Below are 17,321 nucleotides of genomic sequence, written 5' to 3' on the forward strand. Positions count from 1 at the left end.
ACTGTTTCTTCCTTGAATTCTTCACCACAAATGAGATTTTCACAGCCAAATTTGATACTGTAATTCTGGCATATTTTAACGAACGCAAAGCAAACTTTCTTACCCCTCTTACCAATGTTTCACGCGGTTTGTATTGAAAGTTTTAATCAATTTTTCAAAATATAGCTCGAATACATGGCGCCATATAATAATATCTGAGTCATTCATTGGGTTTCCAATTCATACATGAAGAAAGTTAACGAATATTTTATCAATGTTTCAACTGGTTTGTGCTATGGAAAGAGATTGTGATTCATGGCATTCGGAGGGTATTCAGTTTTCCACAGAAGAACAATTAATGGCTTTTTCTTTAGTTTCACAAGAATTCGAGAAGTATTAGATATTTGAATTTATTTAACTCTCTTAAAGACACTTTCGTGATTCTCTTGTAATTATTACGCTAATACTTTGCATTGTAACAAACCCATCTCTTCTTGAATCATTTGTACATATTTTCTATTACTCGGAACCATTTATTGTAGCTGCTTTGCCTCTGGATGCGCGTCAAGAAACAGCTGTCATTGCTATCCGAGTTTGTGTTGGACAACAAAATTGTTTTGCTTCGGTACCGTGGAAATACCGTAGTGTATTCTGTGCACATCCCAAGTGAGTACAAACCAAATGCGTCAATTGACAGCACAATTCTAGAACTCGCAATAAGTTTAATCACTTCCTGCAGCGGCATGGAAAATGAGCTAATGAGCGCCCTGACGGAGCTGAATGGCCTGAAGAATCTCGATAACATGACCACGAATCCCTCCCTGACCCGGGAGCCGGGATTCGTCTTCTGCACAACCTCCACAGACAGCAAGTCTCACAGTCGTGTGGTCATGAGTCCAAAGTACGTGTCTAAGATCTACAGCAGTCCCAGGCGCTGTCCGGGCACACCGCTGCGAATGCGCCCCTACACAGTTCCGGAGAGACACCGGACGCGCAGCGAGAGCCTGGATCCCAATTCCGGCGAGTATCAGGACACCATCGCCATCGTGGCAGACGCCATCGCCAATCCTACCGCCACGGCCGGCAGCAGCACGATGATGGACACGGATCCGGCTGCGCACACCATGGAAATCTCTGCGCCGGCGGGCGTCCGGGCGCGACGCGGAGAGGCGGGCTTTCCGCTGAAGAAGGCGCGATCGCTGGAGGACGTGCGCGTGGAGAACCTGGCGGGATCGCAGTTGTCGCATGAGATGGAATTTGTGTCTAGTCGCATCCAGAAGCTAAAAGTGCAGGAGTACTGAGTACGTCTTTCCCATCTGCCAAGCAATTCTGCCAGGAGCGGAACATTTGTACATAAACACCTTGTATTGTAGCTGTAGAATTGTAGCAATATTATGAGACAGTCTCTGTTGATACCTTTAGGACTTTCATTATGACAATTTATTATGTTTATGCATATGGAGTTGATTGTAGATACAAATAAATTTTAATGGCTCTAAGTATACGGGTAGAAAGTACACAATATTTATTGCTTTGAAGACAGAGAGAATTATGGGGGATTTTGCATAAATTGTACCTGAAATTTTACCTCAGAAATCGTCATATGGGTTCTCAGTCTTCCAATGCTTGTATACAGATGAGTAAGGCCACGCCTACTGAAATGCCCCACCCATTTCAATCCAAAATCTCGTTCTTCCTGATCTTTTAGAGCAAATCTTAGCAATACTTATTTCTTATGATTATACTTAGCTTTTTTTGCCTTATGTAATGGGCAGAAAATGAAGTGAAAAAAACCGAATTATTTTTCTAAATCATTATTATTATTTGTAACTATAAAGTATCAAGACAAATTAGTTCTCGAAAGGATTATCTTCAAAATGTTACAGCTTAAGACTTGGCTTAAGATGTCTGAATGCAAGTCACCATGGGCGGAACTGTGCATTCACACTTCACGGACGGTCCTTCAAGGGATGAAAGCTGATTTCCCACTTTGAGTGTCAGCCTTCCAAACTTGCACTCCATGTTAGGATCTTCGTCGTTTGTTCGTCCTTCGCCTTCAAGCACTGAATCTGAGTCTTGAGCTGTTGCAAAGACACCAAATAGTTAATATGGTTAGAAAATTACTTGGCTTTCCGCATTACTTACGACATCTCCATCCAATTGGGCAACAGATTGGCGTTTCGTAGTAAATTGGAGTGCATCCATTTTTCACATCGTCCGAGGAGTGAAGCTCAATTCCGCAATTGATAAAATTGCAGTGTGTGTTGTTCTCGAGCTTTGTGCTGTTGTCGAAGCCTTCGTCGCAAATGCAAGTGTAGCAGGACCTCGTTTCGGGATACATTTTCTGTCCTTTGCGGTACTTCCTGCCGTCCAAGTAGCACGTTGGCAATTCCTCAATAGCTGCCTCATCTGGAATATTTCCAATGCGTTATCTCGGATCTCTTTAGGTGACTGATAAGCGCACTATCGCTCTTGAACCCACCGCAGATGTAATCTTGCGCACAACAACTCTCCTCACTCTGTTGAGGAACGCATCCTTGCTTGTAGGGCCCAAAGATCTCAGGACATTCGATGTTGGCGCACGTTATGACGCCATCGCGGCAGAAGCAGGACGCCTGACAAGCACCGTTTGTGAGATTGCCGGGAATGTGCTCGCCCTCCTTGTACGACACGCCCTGGAAGTAGCACTGATTCCCAGTTCTGCCTAACACTGTGCCGCAGTCAAATCGCTTTGGGCAGATTTCGTTGTCCTCCAACACTGGCGTGCATCCAATTTCTTCGTAATGCTTGGGCGTCAGGCAGTTTTCAGGCTCGGCAAGAGCCCAAAACACTGGCAGCAGCGAAAGCGCGAGAAAAAGCACAAGTTTCGAGAGCATTTCGATTGATGTTCACACGTGTGTCTCCAGAAATTGACTGAACTCGTGTGTTTGGCTCATCGTATTGAGTGTCGTTGCAGACGTCATTGGAGGGTAATGTGAAAGTGTTGAGCGCTAAATAATTTGCATACTATGTGATTACAAGATCAGATGGCCCAAGGACCCATTTTTCATATAGTGTTGGCGACATGACAAATATTAGCTTCACATCTCATGAGCGAAAGGTTATCGCAGGTTTTGGGAATTCCCCATCCATGAAATGGATTTAATACAGACAATGGTCTGTAAAGCGATAAAAGAGGACAATATCCATATAATGCAGGCTTTTTTTTGGCTCAACGGTCTCAACAAGAATTGCTCATGAACCTGAGAGTATTAAAGGACAGTGTTGAGGTTGAGAGAATTCAGTGGCTTCATTATGAAGGCTCTCTTTTGAATACTAATTAACAATATAATTTCTCAAGGTTTTATTTGTTAAACTTTATGATTTATTTAAAAGCTTTTTTGATTTAAAATATGTGAAATAAATCACACAATTAATTGAGAAATATGAATGAAAGAAATTCATACTATAAAAACTCAAAACCTTATTTCGCTAGTCTCCACAGTCTGTTATCGAAGAAGTGTTGATTTTGCTTATTAGCCCGTGAAGCTCACTGTAGCACATTTGTAAATATTTCACGTTCTCCCGCAGAGACAAATACAATTTTCCGGTGAAACTTCTTTTGGGAAGCACAAATGTTCTAATGGAATGTTGATTCATGAGTGGCAAACTCAAACATTTGGCAAAATAGTAATCAGGAAAATGAGAAGAAATGCAAGAGAAGAGCAACAGAAGAGTTTGCAGAATGGCACGAAATTGAATTATTCTCACCATGGGCAAATGATATTAAAGCGGAGAGGAAAAACATTTGTATTTTGTATCTGAATTTTTATTTGAATGCTTTTTTGCCATATTAATACTGATGTGTCACTAAATCTTCCATCGTCTACACAACTTTATTATCTCTATTTCTCTTTTCTTATCACATCAGTTCAATATATAAGTTTATATTGGAAATTCACTTTTGCCTATTTCCTAAAAAGTAAACAGACTATTATTGTATTCATGTATTCTTGTTCATTTTTCTTTTTCATTTGTGTTTCAATGAGTCTCTTTCTACGGTTAGAAAATTTTCTACTTCCATTCTTATTTATTTTTTGCTTATTGTTGTTCTGCCAAGATAGCTTCAGATTGGATTTTTCTATACTAATAGAGAATATCAATTTATGTGTTTTTTTCTTCCTATCTTTAATGTGCTCCCACTTTTCTATTAGAGAAATCTGTATTTCACAATTTTCAACCTTCACATCCAATGGCACTTATCAAGAAATGAAAATTCAATTGAGATGCAATTCAGTATACAAGATTTTGTCCACTTTAAGTAGATCGGCCCCTTGGCATTTGACACCTTTTCAGTGAAGAAATCCAACGAAATATTTGCAATACTTTTGACATTCAAGACTACAAATTCTAATTGACGCGATGATCTCACTTAATTTTTCATTTTCTCCATGCTTCTAACGCTTAATGTGAACAATGAAGTGTTATGCGAAGAGAGAAATCACGTGGATTCACTGTTACTCCAAACTATAAAATGTTATTACATAAATATAAAATGGAATGACTCTTTTTGCTGCATACTTTGATAGATACTCTCGATAGGAAAATGTCGCTATATTGCACACTATACTTCATGACTTTTAGTGTTATTCATGAATATTTTGATTCATATATCAAAGTTTTCTCTCTTTATGAATATATATGTATATTGGAAAATCTTTGGAAAGACACTATATTCATTATGTATTAGAAAGGTTTTCATCAAGAGTCGAACAGCCTTTGTGAAAACTCTCATAATTACTAATCAGAATTTGAATACAAATGCAAGAACTGTGTTGTAAGGAAGCTTCAGTATCACTACAGATTTTCTTCAGTTGCTTAGTAGTTATTTGGAGGTTTAGTTTCAGTAAGAGTGCAATATATACTCGAAGATGGGATTTCGCACATAAATGAATCAATGAGGATACTAAAAATAACTGTAATCTAGTGTAATACGTGTTACTTATCAAAAGGTAATTCAGTAATTGATATCAATATTGTGATATTTATTCAATTTTGATTGAATTTTTTTTTGATGTGTTCTCGAGTTTATACAATTTTTTTCTCAGTATTTTTCATCCATTAACATTCCAAAGGAAAAAAAAACTGATCTTGAATTGTGAATAAAATTATACCACAATTGAGAATTCATGCATTGCTTAAAGAATATTAGAAGTATTTTATTGAATATTGAGATTACTTTGTACAATACCCTAACATACTCATAATTTGAACTAATCACAAATTTGAGACATGAATATCTATTACAGATTTGATCTGTTTCCTTTCTCTCTGAACATTTTTACAACGATTTTTAATGGGGGTTTTTATCACACATTTTTCAACACTGATGATTCCCAACTAAAGATTTTACAATTTAATAAATTGCCTAGAAGATTCTGCGTTTCTCTCACAATCCGATCTCAGCCCCAGCCGCCCCAAAGCCACTTCATCACTTATCAGCTTCCCTGCAAAAAAAGCGTAGTGCAGAAAACAGAAGAGGAAATTAGAAAAGGTACAGAAATTTGCCGCTTTGTTTAACTTTCTGAAAATTAATTATAATACTATTTGTAATGTGCATAAATTATATTATTTCTAGTTGGATAAAATAACGCCTGAAAAATCAATTCTGAGCGTCTCTAAACCGACGGAATTTGCATTTCCCGGTAGAATATTGAACATTTTACTCCATAAAAATTGTAGTAGCGAAACTTTTAATTAAATCCTGATTTAAAGTCACAGTCAGATAGATTTCTAGGATAGTTAATCGATTTTGTTTAAATTCTTAAGGATTTTTAAAGCATTTCTTGTGGTACAACAAAAGAAATTACGCCCAGTTATGAATTGTGTATAATTTGCGAGCGACTCACATCCTGAATTTCCGCCAAAATCCACGTGTAGAGAGGCTTCTTGCGAATGTCCTTCACGGTGTACTTCAGCGAGTTGAGTCCATCTGTCTCGAAGCGCTTCGAGCCCGTGACCAATTTCTCGTAGCGCTTTGGATTCGCCTTCTCCTTCTTGTGTGTCAGCATGGTGTATCTGGCGATGTTGATGGGATATCTGGCTATGTGGAATCCCACGTGCTTCAGTCGGTTCGACATGTCATCGTCCTCGCCACCCCAGCCCCAGAAGGAGTTGGAGAAGCCGTTCACGGCACGGAATTGCTTTGTCGTCATCGCCGACACACCACCAAAAATTGTACTATATGGTAACCTATGTGAACAAAATAATTACACTTTCATTATTTACCACTCAAACCGCCTTTTGCAACATAGTATAATACAATTAAAATGCTCCCACACTTTCTGTTCCACCCTCTCGTGCACAGTTCGGTTTATCAAAGCACATAGAAGTTGCCTTTCATCACTATGAAACATGTTCTGTGGCTTGTGTGTGCCATTCCTCAATGTATTGCATAATAACTTTATCAAATTCCATACTTTCACCTCAACATTTTAGTTTGGTAAATATTTAATTGGCTTGTTTGCTGATATGTTTATACATATGCTTGCTGGTAATCAAACATCACAATTAACCCATTTGTATCACTTCTCAGAATCAATTGTAGCCTATTTCTATGGCGCATCAATTGCCAATATCAAAATTAATATTGACCATTGATAAAAGCCCAAAACATTACAATAAGCGTTTGTCATTCACTATCGCTAAAAATTCTTCCATCAGGAATCTCTTCTCGGTGTTCACGAACACAGTTAAGACTGCCGATATTTGGATTTAGAATCAATAAAGGGAAACTATTGTTGCTAAAATCTGTATATAATATCAATTAAAGCAGTTCCAGAATTTCCAAACCATGAATTCTAGGCTATAAATCAGTCTTTAGAGTGTCTGCAGGAGGAAATTACGAGACTCACTTGAACCCGAATGTGTCCACGGCGACGCTCATGTGGCGCGGCTGGTCGGGACACACGTACAAGTTGCGATCGTCCATGGGCAGGAGATCGACGTCGTGGAAGATGAAGCAGTCCCAGTTGGCCATCTTCGAGGCCTCCTTGAAGCCCACATTCATGAGCGCCGCCCTGTTGAACAGGCTGCCCGACGTCTGCTCCACCACGAAGATGCCGTAGTTGACCTGCTGGCGCTGCAGGAACGGATGCAGATTCTTCAGGAAGATGGGCAGGTGCGGCTCGCGGTCGCGGAAGGGTACCACGATGGCCACGTGATCTTTGGCGTTGCACGGCGGCCGGAACCAGCCGCCGGGCTTCAGCCGGGGCGCCAGCCAGCGCTCCACGCCGGCTATCGTGTCCGCCGTGATGTTCACCTCGATGGGGCCCTCGAGGTCCGGCGGCACGGGCGGACAGGCGTTCAGGCCCAGCGTGGTCATCAGGCTCTTGATGAATTTGGTGCTGCCGGTAACGGGTTCCGCGGGGGCGCGCGTAAAGTGCTCCAAGTCCATCGGGAGGGTCTCATTGAGAATGTGCGGCGTCGTCGAGGTGCTGGCGGAAGTGTTTCTCTCCTCGACGGCGACAGTGGAAGAGTTGGCTAGTGAGGCAGTTGAGGCATTAACTGAGGGCAATCCTGAATGTGTTATGTTGGCCACTTCGGTACTGGAACGTGTTCGCTTTGGCCACAACAGCGGAGAACTGCCAAAATTGATAACAGCAATTTGGTAACAGTTCACGACATTCTAGTAAAGTCTCTTTACTTTTTGTTGAATTTTCAATGGTCAATTATTGATATAATATTTCTGCAGAAACACTTGAAATGCTAAATGCTTTGCATAAATTAGGTGATTTTACATTGCTTTTAGCCCCCAAAACAAGGGAGGATCTAGCAGAATGTCATTGCGGACGAAATGATCCTACCTTGTGTGAGATAGAGTTGGGATGTGAGTCAATTTGTCAAATTTGACATCGTAGTGGTAACTGAAGAAGTTGAGGAGCACCACCAAAATAAATCCGACCAACAACGCCGCCTTGATTGCGTGCGCTCGGCCCCAGGTCGATGCCATCGGGCCATGAGATTCCGATCGGATCCTATTTCAATTTGAGTCTCCTGCTCCGCCTCTCAACCCCGTCATGCTTCTGCAAGAGAGAAGGACTCACTAATGGGCTTTCACACTGATTGGGTGACTCATTATTATCCCCAGAATTCGCAGAATTGACTTTGATGTGTAATTTATTGACCCATTCGATATTATGATAGCCAATTTTGCACTTCATAAAGCGAATGAGTGTTTTATTCATCCATTGATATGAATTCAGCATTGTGTTTAATCATTTGCAGTTCAACAAACTATGCTGCATTCACGTTTATCTTTAGTGAAAATATTCATACGGCAAACAGAGATGAATGATAACAATCAGTCATTCTCAATTTTCCACTTAACCAATTACCAATGTGGTCTGTCAGTTTATCTGCAGCACATTAAGGCATTCATACGAACGATGATTTTCATGAAAAGAAGCGATATTGCGCTAATCATAAACAACTCTTTCCCAGAAGTTGCCTTTGGATCAAATCCAATTCTTGTGAAAATAATCATGCGTAAGCTAATGAAATCAAATGAAACATTGTAATTCGACGGGAGATTTCTTGAGGCTTCACAAACACTCTCAATTCTCTTTGTGAAGTGGCTTCAGTGAGGCAATTTGTCTCTAAATTCTTGATCTACCGTAAAAATGTCTCGAAGCCCCCATATTAAGTGCCTCACATGTGATCATCGTGTTGATATTTCAAGGGCAGAGTGCGCTCAATTCCATGAGAAATTGTAAATTCCATCTCCAATTAAGTAACTTGACTTCACAGCCACTTGCCAGCGACGTCACGAAGGGTATCAGCTGGAAGAATGCATGCAAATGCTAATTTTATGCACAACTGCAGTATTGATATTTCGAGATTTCAATTTTCCACGCTCCCTTTTCGTCCTCACAGACACAAATTGCGATGTTTCCATGTGGAAAATTATCAATTTATAGTGTCTGCCTGGAGGGGAGGAATTTCCAGTGATTAAATGGTATTTCAAATGCTGCAATTTGACTGTCAATTTCAACTTGTAAAGTGAATATTGGCGATGAATTCCTCATGTTTGTACTCTGGACATTTGGAAAGCCATTTAGGCGTTATCGTGAAAATGTCTCAAATTTCCTCAATATGATTGACAGATTAATTTGCCTCTTGATTGTGCGTTTTCGGTAATTAACCTCCATTTTTAGCCAACGACCCACGAAATTAGATACTATCGAACAACTTTAGGCACTCCAAAAATACTTCCTAATGATTTCCTTGTAAGAATTTCTTATTAGTTTCCTTGAAAATCACCGTATTTTGTAAATTACTTTCACGCGCTACAACAATTTATGTCTCTTCATCTTATATTTACTGACACGACAAAAACATAACTTTAGATGCCTTAGCTTGGCTTGAATCAAGCTTAATTCACCCAATTTAGATACTCAAACGGGAAATTTCACGAGAGCATCACAATTTCAATCTGCATTGCGTACAATTTCGCAATCATTGCACCCTCTCGTGTCTCTTCAGTGGCTTCATTGGATGGCAAAAATCTGTTGACAAACTTCCAACAAACCGCCTTATATAAGAGTCTTTGGACTAAAGCTTTATAAAGCTGACGTACCGTCATTGGCGCAATTCAACATTGAAAATCCTCTAGCATTTTCCAGTCAACTTTTGGTGACTTCAACGTCACGAGGACTTAGATTGACGACATGGACGAACAAATTGCCGCTTTTTCCCCACAGTAATGACAATTTAATTTTTTTCCACCCCAAATTCATCACGCCTTGGACGTTGGAAAGCGAAGTAGAACACTTGCAAATCAGTCCATCAACTTCCATGAGGTTTTCTCTGTCGTTGACGTGAAAATTGCGGATACTGTGAGCATACAGAGTATTTTAGGAGAATTCTGAACAAGATTTAGTCATGAATTCACAAGTTTTTCTATTAAATGTTCGTAATTGTATGACTGATGAAAGGATTTTTATCGTGGTCTCGTTTTAAGTGCGTTATTTAACTTTAAATTCATATCTTATAAGATAGGATGTGAATTTTGTATTGTAAAATAGACAGCTTAAACCACATTTATTGACGAAGTTATTGTATTAAAGACTAGTCTTTTTTACATTTTATCTTGCGTGAAAAAGAATCAAGTCAATATAAGTTATTAATTTGACATTTTTTACGTTTTATGCATGCGACAAGATTTCTCAAATTGAATTGAATTGAATCTTTGCTTCCTGCAAACCACAAATGCTTATCATGTGTGTCCAGTGCCTTGAATCTGACAGAAAAATCTCTTGCACGAGACGGAACTATTTTCGTGTTAGGACGTTTTCGACTGTACAAAAATAAGGCAATAATAAATTTTTATTGTACCAAGGCGCTATTTGATATTTGACTAGGTTCTTTACGTTTTTTTTTAGATACACACAACAATTAGGCACAAATAAAACCATAAGGATTTGCGATTGCGCATGGCGGAGTTTGTCTGCTCTGAATGGTAATTTACACTCTTAATTTCAGATAATTTCATATCTCTGCTCTCCCTATCTCGTGGACCGCACTCAATTGTACGTTCATTAGGGGCAATTGTGGCTCTATTTTGATTTAGTGAAAGTCCCCACAACACTGCGGCAATAGGCTGCACACGACCGACACAGGGCATTTTTTTTGGAGCAGTGTCTCGGCGATAGAGTGATTGACTTATTCATTGAAATCATTAAAATGCACATACAGACCTGACTTACGAGCGCCTCTTCCTGGAGTTCCTGAACAGTTCCATGGGGTGGCAATAATTGCAGGTCAAATGGTCAGTCGCAATGGGCAGAAAAGTATGCAAGACGAGTGATTTTGACGTTCGCAGAACGCTAACAGTCTTCACAGATTACGAGAGATGAGATTCAAGATCAAAGATTCTGGGAAAACTGCCCACAAACTGACGCTTTAACGCAATTTTTGGGAAAACATCATTCAAGGAAGTTGAGGCTAAACTTGTATTGCAATGAGTTTTGTAGTATTCGAGTGACAGATGAAGACTGAAATGTGAAAGCGCAACGTGACGAAGTGAAGCGAATGAATGTACGAAGCAGTGCTTCTCAAACTTCTGCACGAATTTCAGTGTGATTTGGATAGTGAGAGACGCAAACCAAAATAAGATAAAATACGAATGAGGAGAAACATGAATGAAATGCAGATGAAACAGCATTTTAAATGATAAACGATTAAATCATTTGTAAGAGTGCATAAAATATAAATCAGACTATAAATTCGTCATTCACAATTTTCTTCTTAAGATCATAATTCTCACTGTTTTCTTCCTCGTGCTTTAATTACATTTTAGACAAAGGTTTTTATATGCAAGGCAAGAATCTTTGGTAATAATTCGCTCAATTTCTTTCTGTTTACAATATTTATTTCTACACTTTATGCATGAACAAGTCTAATTATTTCTAAATATATATTTAATATCGCTGATTTTGTCGCCAATGCTTTAAATAAGTGACAAAGTTACAATGATCTTCAGTTACATTGGTAATATTGAAAACGATTGAATTACAAAGTTAAAATCTTTTAAAATTAAATTCTTCTCATTAGCTCTTGAGAATTTCAGAGATTTTCAGTTACTCTTGTGAAATGAAAAAAATCCTGTGCTTTGTCCTCGTTCTTCTTGCTATCGAATATTCTCGCGCTATTTTTTCAGACTTAGTCAATTCTAAACTCGAAAAGACTGCGAATATAATTGATAGTGTTGGCAATACTATTGACGAGGTCGTGAATATAGTAACATCATTCGATGCTGACAAAGTGTTCTTCTATCTCTACACTCGCCAAAATCCTAAGGATGCTCAGGATTTGTTTTTAAACAGTAATGAATCAATCGAAATTTCCAACTTCCGCGTAGATCATCCAACAAGGTAAATCTCCCTCTAGTCCAAACCATATGTCTCTTGATTCAAGTGCTTTCTAATTGTTTGGCAAAGATTCATCATTCACGGTTGGAATAACAACGCAGATTCGGGAGTGAATGTGGAAATCAGGGATGCTTACTTGTTACATGGAGAATTCAATGTCATCGTGGTGGATTGGAGTGCAGGAGCGCTGACCATTGATTATCCTGCTGCCCGCAGTAATGTTCACATTGTTGGTCCGCGAGTGGCTGAAATGATAGACTTCCTCAACACTCAAGGCATGCCATTCGAAAATGTTACTGTAATTGGACACAGTCTCGGTGCTCACACTGCAGGCATTGTCGGAAAGCACGTGACCCGCGGTCGTTTGCCCGCAATCGTGGCTCTGGATCCAGCCTTGCCTCACTTCACAATCAATCGTCCTGAAGAGCGAATCGCTCTAACTGATGCAGACTTCATAGAAGTCATACATACTAATGCTGGCCTCTTGGGCTTCGATCTGCCCATCGGCATGGTGGATTTTTATCCCAACTGGGGCATTTCTCAGCCCGGATGCCGCTTGATTGATGTCGCTGGGGCTTGTTCTCATGCCAGATCTTATGCGTTATTTGCAGAGTCCATCAATTCTGGACCTGGATTTGTCAGTCGCCAGTGTCGCAATTATGGAGATATCCTCAATCAGGATTGCGTGTCTTCCGGATCAAACAGACGCATGGGTGGTGAGCCTTTGGACACAGAATCCAGAGGAGTTTTCTGGCTGCCAACGAACGACAACGCTCCTTTCGCCAAAGGCGACATCGTGTGAAGACAAGGAACGATAACAGCAATATATTTACTCAACAGTTAATTAAACACGAATACGATTACTTACTTTTAATTAACATCTGTTATTTAAACGATTTATTTAAATGAGGCTTAATTAGAAGCTTTAAAGGCTTCCGTTTATCACACTTTAACATTTTACTTTGTTTTTTTTTGTACATGAGCTAATTATGTAATTATGTACAATTTCATATGTTTCATAAGTCGTTTTGATCCTGTAATCTCAGTGATCTTCAAGAAGCTTGTAGGAAGAATCTTGAAGAGCAAATTCACTCAATTACATGCATGTTATCTGGAATAATTTATTGAATACAATTACTCTCAATTCACAGCACTTTTTGCCACTAATGCGTGACCAAGTCTAATTATTTCCCGAATTTATTTACTTCTGCAATTGCTTGGAATAATGTCACCTTAAGGTGACAAGTTTGTGATATCTTCAGTCAGTAGTGATTGATGAAATCGAACGGATCATACTAAACATTCAAATAGCTCAATCTCAAGTTAATCCGCGTGGAATCTTAACTATAATTTACGTAGTGATAGTAAGACAAAGGTCAAACACTGATAAAGAGAATTTTCTTTACAACTCTGCTATCTCAATGCTAAATTTCACTTGTCCTGAAGAATTTATTGAGATGGAGTTGACTCTCGATTAGATAAAACTCTCAATAAAAGGACCACTCCGCATTTTCCGATAAACCAGTGTACCAAGACACTTTGTGAAATGAAGAAACTCCTACTGTGCATCGCCCTCGTCGCTTTCGGTAAAAGTCTTTGTCTCTTGTGATTCAGTGTCGTTGAGATAACTTTGGATTGTGCTGCGATTTTCAGCTCAGGCGAATCCCATTTGGGAGAATGAGGATCTGAGTCCAGAGGTGCCGTCCAATGACGAGGATTGGGCGCTCATTCCTGACGGCGATGGCGCCATGCATATGGTGAATTTGAATGAGGAAGAAGGCGCCACTCCCTTCTTCAACGCCAATCAAGTGATCTTCAGACTCTTCACGCGCCGAAATCCCACAGCCGGCCAAGTTCTGACGCTCAACAATGCTGGGTCTGTGTCCAATTCCCAGTTCCGCACAGCACATCCGACCAGGTATGCTGAATTTGTGAGCTAAGGCGGAGATAGTAATTAAGAATCTTCCTCAACGTCCTCAATTGTTATGAAAGACATTGAACACTTCGAGACTTTATCAACTTCCAGATTCATCATTCACGGATGGAATAACAACGGCGGTTCTGGAGTGAATGTGAACATCAGGGATGCTTACTTGAGACGTGGCGAATTCAACGTCATCGTGGTGGATTGGGGTGCGGGAGCGCAAACCATTAATTACGCCGCAGCCCGGAACAACATTAACATCGTTGGTCCGCGAGTGGCTCAAATGGTGGACTTCCTCAACACTCAAGGCATGGGATTCGGGAGTGTGTCCGTGATTGGTCACAGTCTTGGCGGACACACTGCTGGAATTGCCGGAAAGCGCGTGACCCGCGGTCGCCTGGCCGCTGTTGTGGCTCTGGATCCAGCCTTGCCTCTCTTCTCGATCGATCGTCCTGCGGAGCGCGTCGCTCCGGGCGACGCAAACTTCGTTGAGGTCATGCACACCAATGCTGGCCTCTTGGGCTTCGATCTGCCCATTGGCCTGGCTGACTACTATCCCAACTGGGGACGCACTCAGCCCGGATGTGGAACAGATGTTACCGGCAATTGTGCCCACGGCAGAGCCTGGCTCTTCTTCGGCGAGTCCATCAACTCTGGACCTGGATTTGTCAGTCGCCAGTGTCGCAATTACAACGACATCCTCAATCAGAATTGCGTGTCTTCCGGACCGAACAGACGCATGAGTGGCGAGCCTCTGGCCACGGCGGCTAGAGGAGTTTTCTGGCTGCCCACAAACGGAAATGCACCCTTCGCCAGAGGCAGCGTTGTGTGAAAACTGAAAGGATTTTGTGACCAAAGATTGTAATGAAGCTGGCCGATTAAAACGATATTATTTTCAGAATTTGCATCAAAGTCCATTTGCCATTAATGACGTCCCAACAAAAAAGCCACACTCGTGACTCGAGAAACTGGTTGTAGGAGCAAAAATATTGCTAAACTTTTTGTCATTTCGACGCGCACGTGATTTGAGTACGTCTTTGATTGACCTTTCGATAAAGTTTGGATCACAAAACGTTTATAGGAACTGTGATTCTCATAGTGGGTCTCATAGTGTGATTAATGCTGCAGTTAAGCTTTTTCAAGGCATTGAATATCACAAATAGAGTGTTAATAACGTAGTCTTCATTTACGCATTGATTCTGTACAGATATCTATATGATTTTTAATCATTCACTTTAATATTTGCTGTCAATATTCGTGAAATTTTCAACGTATTTGCTGTTCGTTGTTGAACTTGTTTTGATGTCTTATGATCATGATTTGAGAAAACTAATAAATATCAGCATAAATGCTATTTTCTCAACATATTCCCATACTGTTCCGTTTTTTGATACAAATTCGCGATTTTGACACTGGACATAAATTTCGCAGTGTTGTAATTCACGTGATTCTATTGACATTGCGAATAAACAGATTTCTTCTTAATTAAAAAGATGCTCAAAGTGTGGCACTCAATTAGTACTGGCGAAGGTAATGTCAGCAACTCGTGGTTCAATTTACATCTCGAGATTGGGCAAATCCCGTGCAATAACAAGATGAGCAACAAAATCGTGTGTTTTATCATGTCCACGTGGGTTGAGTTCACATTTATTTTTCTCAACAATTCTGCATTAAGCCGGATCGTGGAAGAAACGCTCCCAGATCCTCTCGAAGAATCTCAGGCCGCTCGCGAGCGTCTGACCGATGAACTCCGTGAAGCCCCACATGGACCGCCAGAGCCTCGCGAAGAGCCCGCTTCAGATGCGCCCCATGGCAAAGGGACTGTTGCTGTTGGTGCGCAACCAGAAGATTCCCCGAGCGTTGACGTTGGCCGGCTCGCCGCCCATCAAAGTCTCCACTCCAATCGCCTGGCAGTTCTCGTTCAGGATGTTGCTGAAATCGGCGCAAGGACGCGCCCAGAAGCCACGATCAGTGGTGATGCTCTCGGCGTAGAATTGATGAGCGCGACTGTGAGCACAGTTTCCAGCCAGATCGATGCCACAGCCAGGCTGGAAGGGAAGGATTTCGGTGAACTCTCTTCATTAGTAGTTTAAAATCCTGATTAACAGATGCTGACTGACATATCTATTAAATCCCCATCTATATACAAAACACATTGAAAGTGATGTAATTGCAAGAGTGCAATACAAATGGGCGTGGCATTTGAGGGGGCGGAGCTTCTAAAACTCTCCCTTTACACATCATTTGTAAGTTTTTATGCTTTCTTTTTAAAAATATAATAGCAAAACTGTTCAAATTCGTTTCATCCCTTCTTTAAACCTATAGAATCTTACTTGACTCCTTCCATAGTTGGGATAGAAGCTGGCATCTCCCAAGGGAGTGTCAAAGCCAAGAAGTCCCGCGTTCGTGTGCATTGATTCCACATATCTTGCGTCGCCATTATGGAGACGCTCAGACGGACGATCGGCGGAGAATAGCGGGAAGGCGGCGTCCAAACCCACAATCACTGAAATTCCTCCTCTCACGAGTGTGTTCTTTCCTGCGATTCCAGCGATATGAGCACCCAAACTGTGTCCAACTACATTTACGTTGGTCAGAGCCATGCCAGTGTGATCATTGAGGAAGATTATGAATCTGGCCAGAGCCCTACCCACGGCATCCACTCTGTTGCGCGATGTGACGTAGTTCGAGTTGGCTCCTGCGCCCCAATCCACGACGAAGACGTTGAAGTCCCCTCGAGCGAGGTAAGCCGTGCGGATGGCGTTGTTGATGCCCGAATTTCCGTCTCCGTTCCAGCCGTGAATGATGAAACGCGTTGGGTGATTGGCGTTGAAGCTGGATCCAGTCAAGGAACCGGGATTGTCCAGCTGAACCACGCGATTACTCACTGTGTGCGTGAAGAGCCTGAAGACAACATCCCGCTCAGCCTCGAAGAAGGTTTCGGGCTCGCTGAGCTCAGCATTGATGTCCACTAGATGCATGTATCCTTCAGCATCAGGAACCATTGCGTATTCGGGCTCTTTCACCTGGTTTCCATGACTAAGCACGACTGGAGGACTCGGAGGAGATTCCAGTGGGATGGAGTGCACTGCACAGAAAATGCATTAGAAATTATGGCCCTTAAATCAATCAACATCACTTTCAATCCAACCTCCGAGGCAGAGAAGCACGATCACAGCGAGAACCTTCATTGTCACACGTTAAATGGCACTGTACATCCTCAAGTCATCGCGATGGTAGTCTTTTTATACGCAGCGAAATGTTATCAGCAGTGATTAAGATGACAAAGAACTAATCCTTACCGTTTAGATATTGACATCATCGATAAAGAGCTTTGCTCTATCACAACGCGTGATTAAAACTTTCGCCCTGCGCATGATTGCAGACGTTTTCATTGCGAATTTTAAACAAATATGAATGATTTGAAACTGTTAAACAGTTCTGTTGTTTAAATGATTTCAAAGGAACTGTGTTTGAATGACCTTTGCACATTGCATGATTTCGCTGGA

General features: G+C 41.0%; 6 protein-coding genes across 6 annotated transcripts; 3 read left to right on the top strand and 3 right to left on the bottom strand.

The window, feature by feature from the left end:
• Positions 1–555: 555 nt before the first annotated feature.
• Positions 556–1,611, top strand: LOC132266190 (uncharacterized). The gene is made up of 2 exons (XM_059767044.1): positions 556–645; positions 719–1,611. The coding sequence occupies exon 2, from the start codon at positions 723–725 to the stop codon at positions 1,278–1,280; it is 558 nt and encodes a 185-aa protein (XP_059623027.1). The 5' UTR covers positions 556–645; positions 719–722; the 3' UTR covers positions 1,281–1,611.
• A 184-nt stretch (positions 1,612–1,795) lies between these two features.
• LOC132256518 (kielin/chordin-like protein) lies at positions 1,796–2,997 on the bottom strand. Its single transcript, XM_059752981.1, has 3 exons — positions 2,462–2,997; positions 2,125–2,388; positions 1,796–2,060 (listed from the first exon to the last, which is right to left on the bottom strand). Exons 1-3 carry the CDS (start codon positions 2,853–2,855, stop codon positions 1,879–1,881), a joined length of 840 nt encoding a protein of 279 aa, XP_059608964.1. The 5' UTR covers positions 2,856–2,997; the 3' UTR covers positions 1,796–1,878.
• An 838-nt stretch (positions 2,998–3,835) lies between these two features.
• LOC132255674 (beta-1,4-N-acetylgalactosaminyltransferase bre-4) lies at positions 3,836–10,999 on the bottom strand. Its single transcript, XM_059751790.1, has 5 exons — positions 10,716–10,999; positions 7,824–8,042; positions 6,873–7,601; positions 5,868–6,210; positions 3,836–5,465 (listed from the first exon to the last, which is right to left on the bottom strand). The coding sequence occupies exons 2-5, from the start codon at positions 7,967–7,969 to the stop codon at positions 5,457–5,459; spliced, it is 1,227 nt and encodes a 408-aa protein (XP_059607773.1). The 5' UTR covers positions 7,970–8,042; positions 10,716–10,999; the 3' UTR covers positions 3,836–5,456.
• LOC132255910 (lipase member H-A-like) lies at positions 8,640–12,734 on the top strand. Its single transcript, XM_059752082.1, has 3 exons — positions 8,640–8,728; positions 11,724–11,891; positions 11,958–12,734. Exons 1-3 carry the CDS (start codon positions 8,640–8,642, stop codon positions 12,688–12,690), a joined length of 990 nt encoding a protein of 329 aa, XP_059608065.1. The 3' UTR covers positions 12,691–12,734.
• Positions 12,735–13,434: 700 nt separating this feature from the next.
• LOC132255911 (pancreatic triacylglycerol lipase-like) lies at positions 13,435–14,644 on the top strand. Its single transcript, XM_059752083.1, has 3 exons — positions 13,435–13,474; positions 13,542–13,806; positions 13,915–14,644. Exons 1-3 carry the CDS (start codon positions 13,435–13,437, stop codon positions 14,642–14,644), a joined length of 1,035 nt encoding a protein of 344 aa, XP_059608066.1.
• Positions 14,645–15,608: 964 nt separating this feature from the next.
• On the bottom strand, positions 15,609–17,003 carry LOC132255912 (phospholipase A1 VesT1.02-like). The gene is made up of 3 exons (XM_059752084.1): positions 16,964–17,003; positions 16,146–16,900; positions 15,609–15,860 (listed from the first exon to the last, which is right to left on the bottom strand). Exons 1-3 carry the CDS (start codon positions 17,001–17,003, stop codon positions 15,609–15,611), a joined length of 1,047 nt encoding a protein of 348 aa, XP_059608067.1.
• Positions 17,004–17,321: the final 318 nt, after the last annotated feature.

Source organism: Phlebotomus argentipes, unplaced genomic scaffold (genome assembly GCF_947086385.1).
Source record: "Phlebotomus argentipes unplaced genomic scaffold, Phlebotomus argentipes genome assembly contig_5, whole genome shotgun sequence".
In the NCBI taxonomy this organism is placed as follows: Eukaryota; Metazoa; Arthropoda; class Insecta; order Diptera; family Psychodidae; genus Phlebotomus; species Phlebotomus argentipes.

Coding starts and splice junctions, on each gene's coding strand:
- LOC132255911 (XM_059752083.1), top strand. CDS start 13,435: ATGAAGAAACTCCTACTGTGCATCGCCCTCGTCGCTTTCG. Junction 13,475..13,541: donor CATCGCCCTCGTCGCTTTCG/GTAAAAGTCTTT, acceptor TGCGATTTTCAG/CTCAGGCGAATCCCATTTGG. Junction 13,807..13,914: donor CGCACAGCACATCCGACCAG/GTATGCTGAATT, acceptor ATCAACTTCCAG/ATTCATCATTCACGGATGGA.
- LOC132255912 (XM_059752084.1), bottom strand. CDS start 17,003: ATGAAGGTTCTCGCTGTGATCGTGCTTCTCTGCCTCGGAG. Junction 16,901..16,963: donor CGTGCTTCTCTGCCTCGGAG/GTTGGATTGAAA, acceptor TTTTCTGTGCAG/TGCACTCCATCCCACTGGAA. Junction 15,861..16,145: donor CCAACTATGGAAGGAGTCAA/GTAAGATTCTAT, acceptor CTTCCCTTCCAG/CCTGGCTGTGGCATCGATCT.
- LOC132255910 (XM_059752082.1), top strand. CDS start 8,640: ATGTCTCGAAGCCCCCATATTAAGTGCCTCACATGTGATCATCGTGTT. Junction 8,729..11,723: donor GCTCAATTCCATGAGAAATT/GTAAATTCCATC, acceptor TATAATTGATAG/TGTTGGCAATACTATTGACG. Junction 11,892..11,957: donor CGCGTAGATCATCCAACAAG/GTAAATCTCCCT, acceptor TGTTTGGCAAAG/ATTCATCATTCACGGTTGGA.
- LOC132256518 (XM_059752981.1), bottom strand. CDS start 2,855: ATGCTCTCGAAACTTGTGCTTTTTCTCGCGCTTTCGCTGCTGCCAGTG. Junction 2,389..2,461: donor TGCGCAAGATTACATCTGCG/GTGGGTTCAAGA, acceptor GAAATATTCCAG/ATGAGGCAGCTATTGAGGAA. Junction 2,061..2,124: donor CCCAATTGGATGGAGATGTC/GTAAGTAATGCG, acceptor TCTTTGCAACAG/CTCAAGACTCAGATTCAGTG.
- LOC132266190 (XM_059767044.1), top strand. CDS start 723: ATGGAAAATGAGCTAATGAGCGCCCTGACGGAGCTGAATGGCCTGAAG.
- LOC132255674 (XM_059751790.1), bottom strand. CDS start 7,969: ATGGCATCGACCTGGGGCCGAGCGCACGCAATCAAGGCGGCGTTGTTG. Junction 7,602..7,823: donor CCAACTCTATCTCACACAAG/GTAGGATCATTT, acceptor CAATTTTGGCAG/TTCTCCGCTGTTGTGGCCAA. Junction 6,211..6,872: donor GTGGACACATTCGGGTTCAA/GTGAGTCTCGTA, acceptor TTGTTCACATAG/GTTACCATATAGTACAATTT.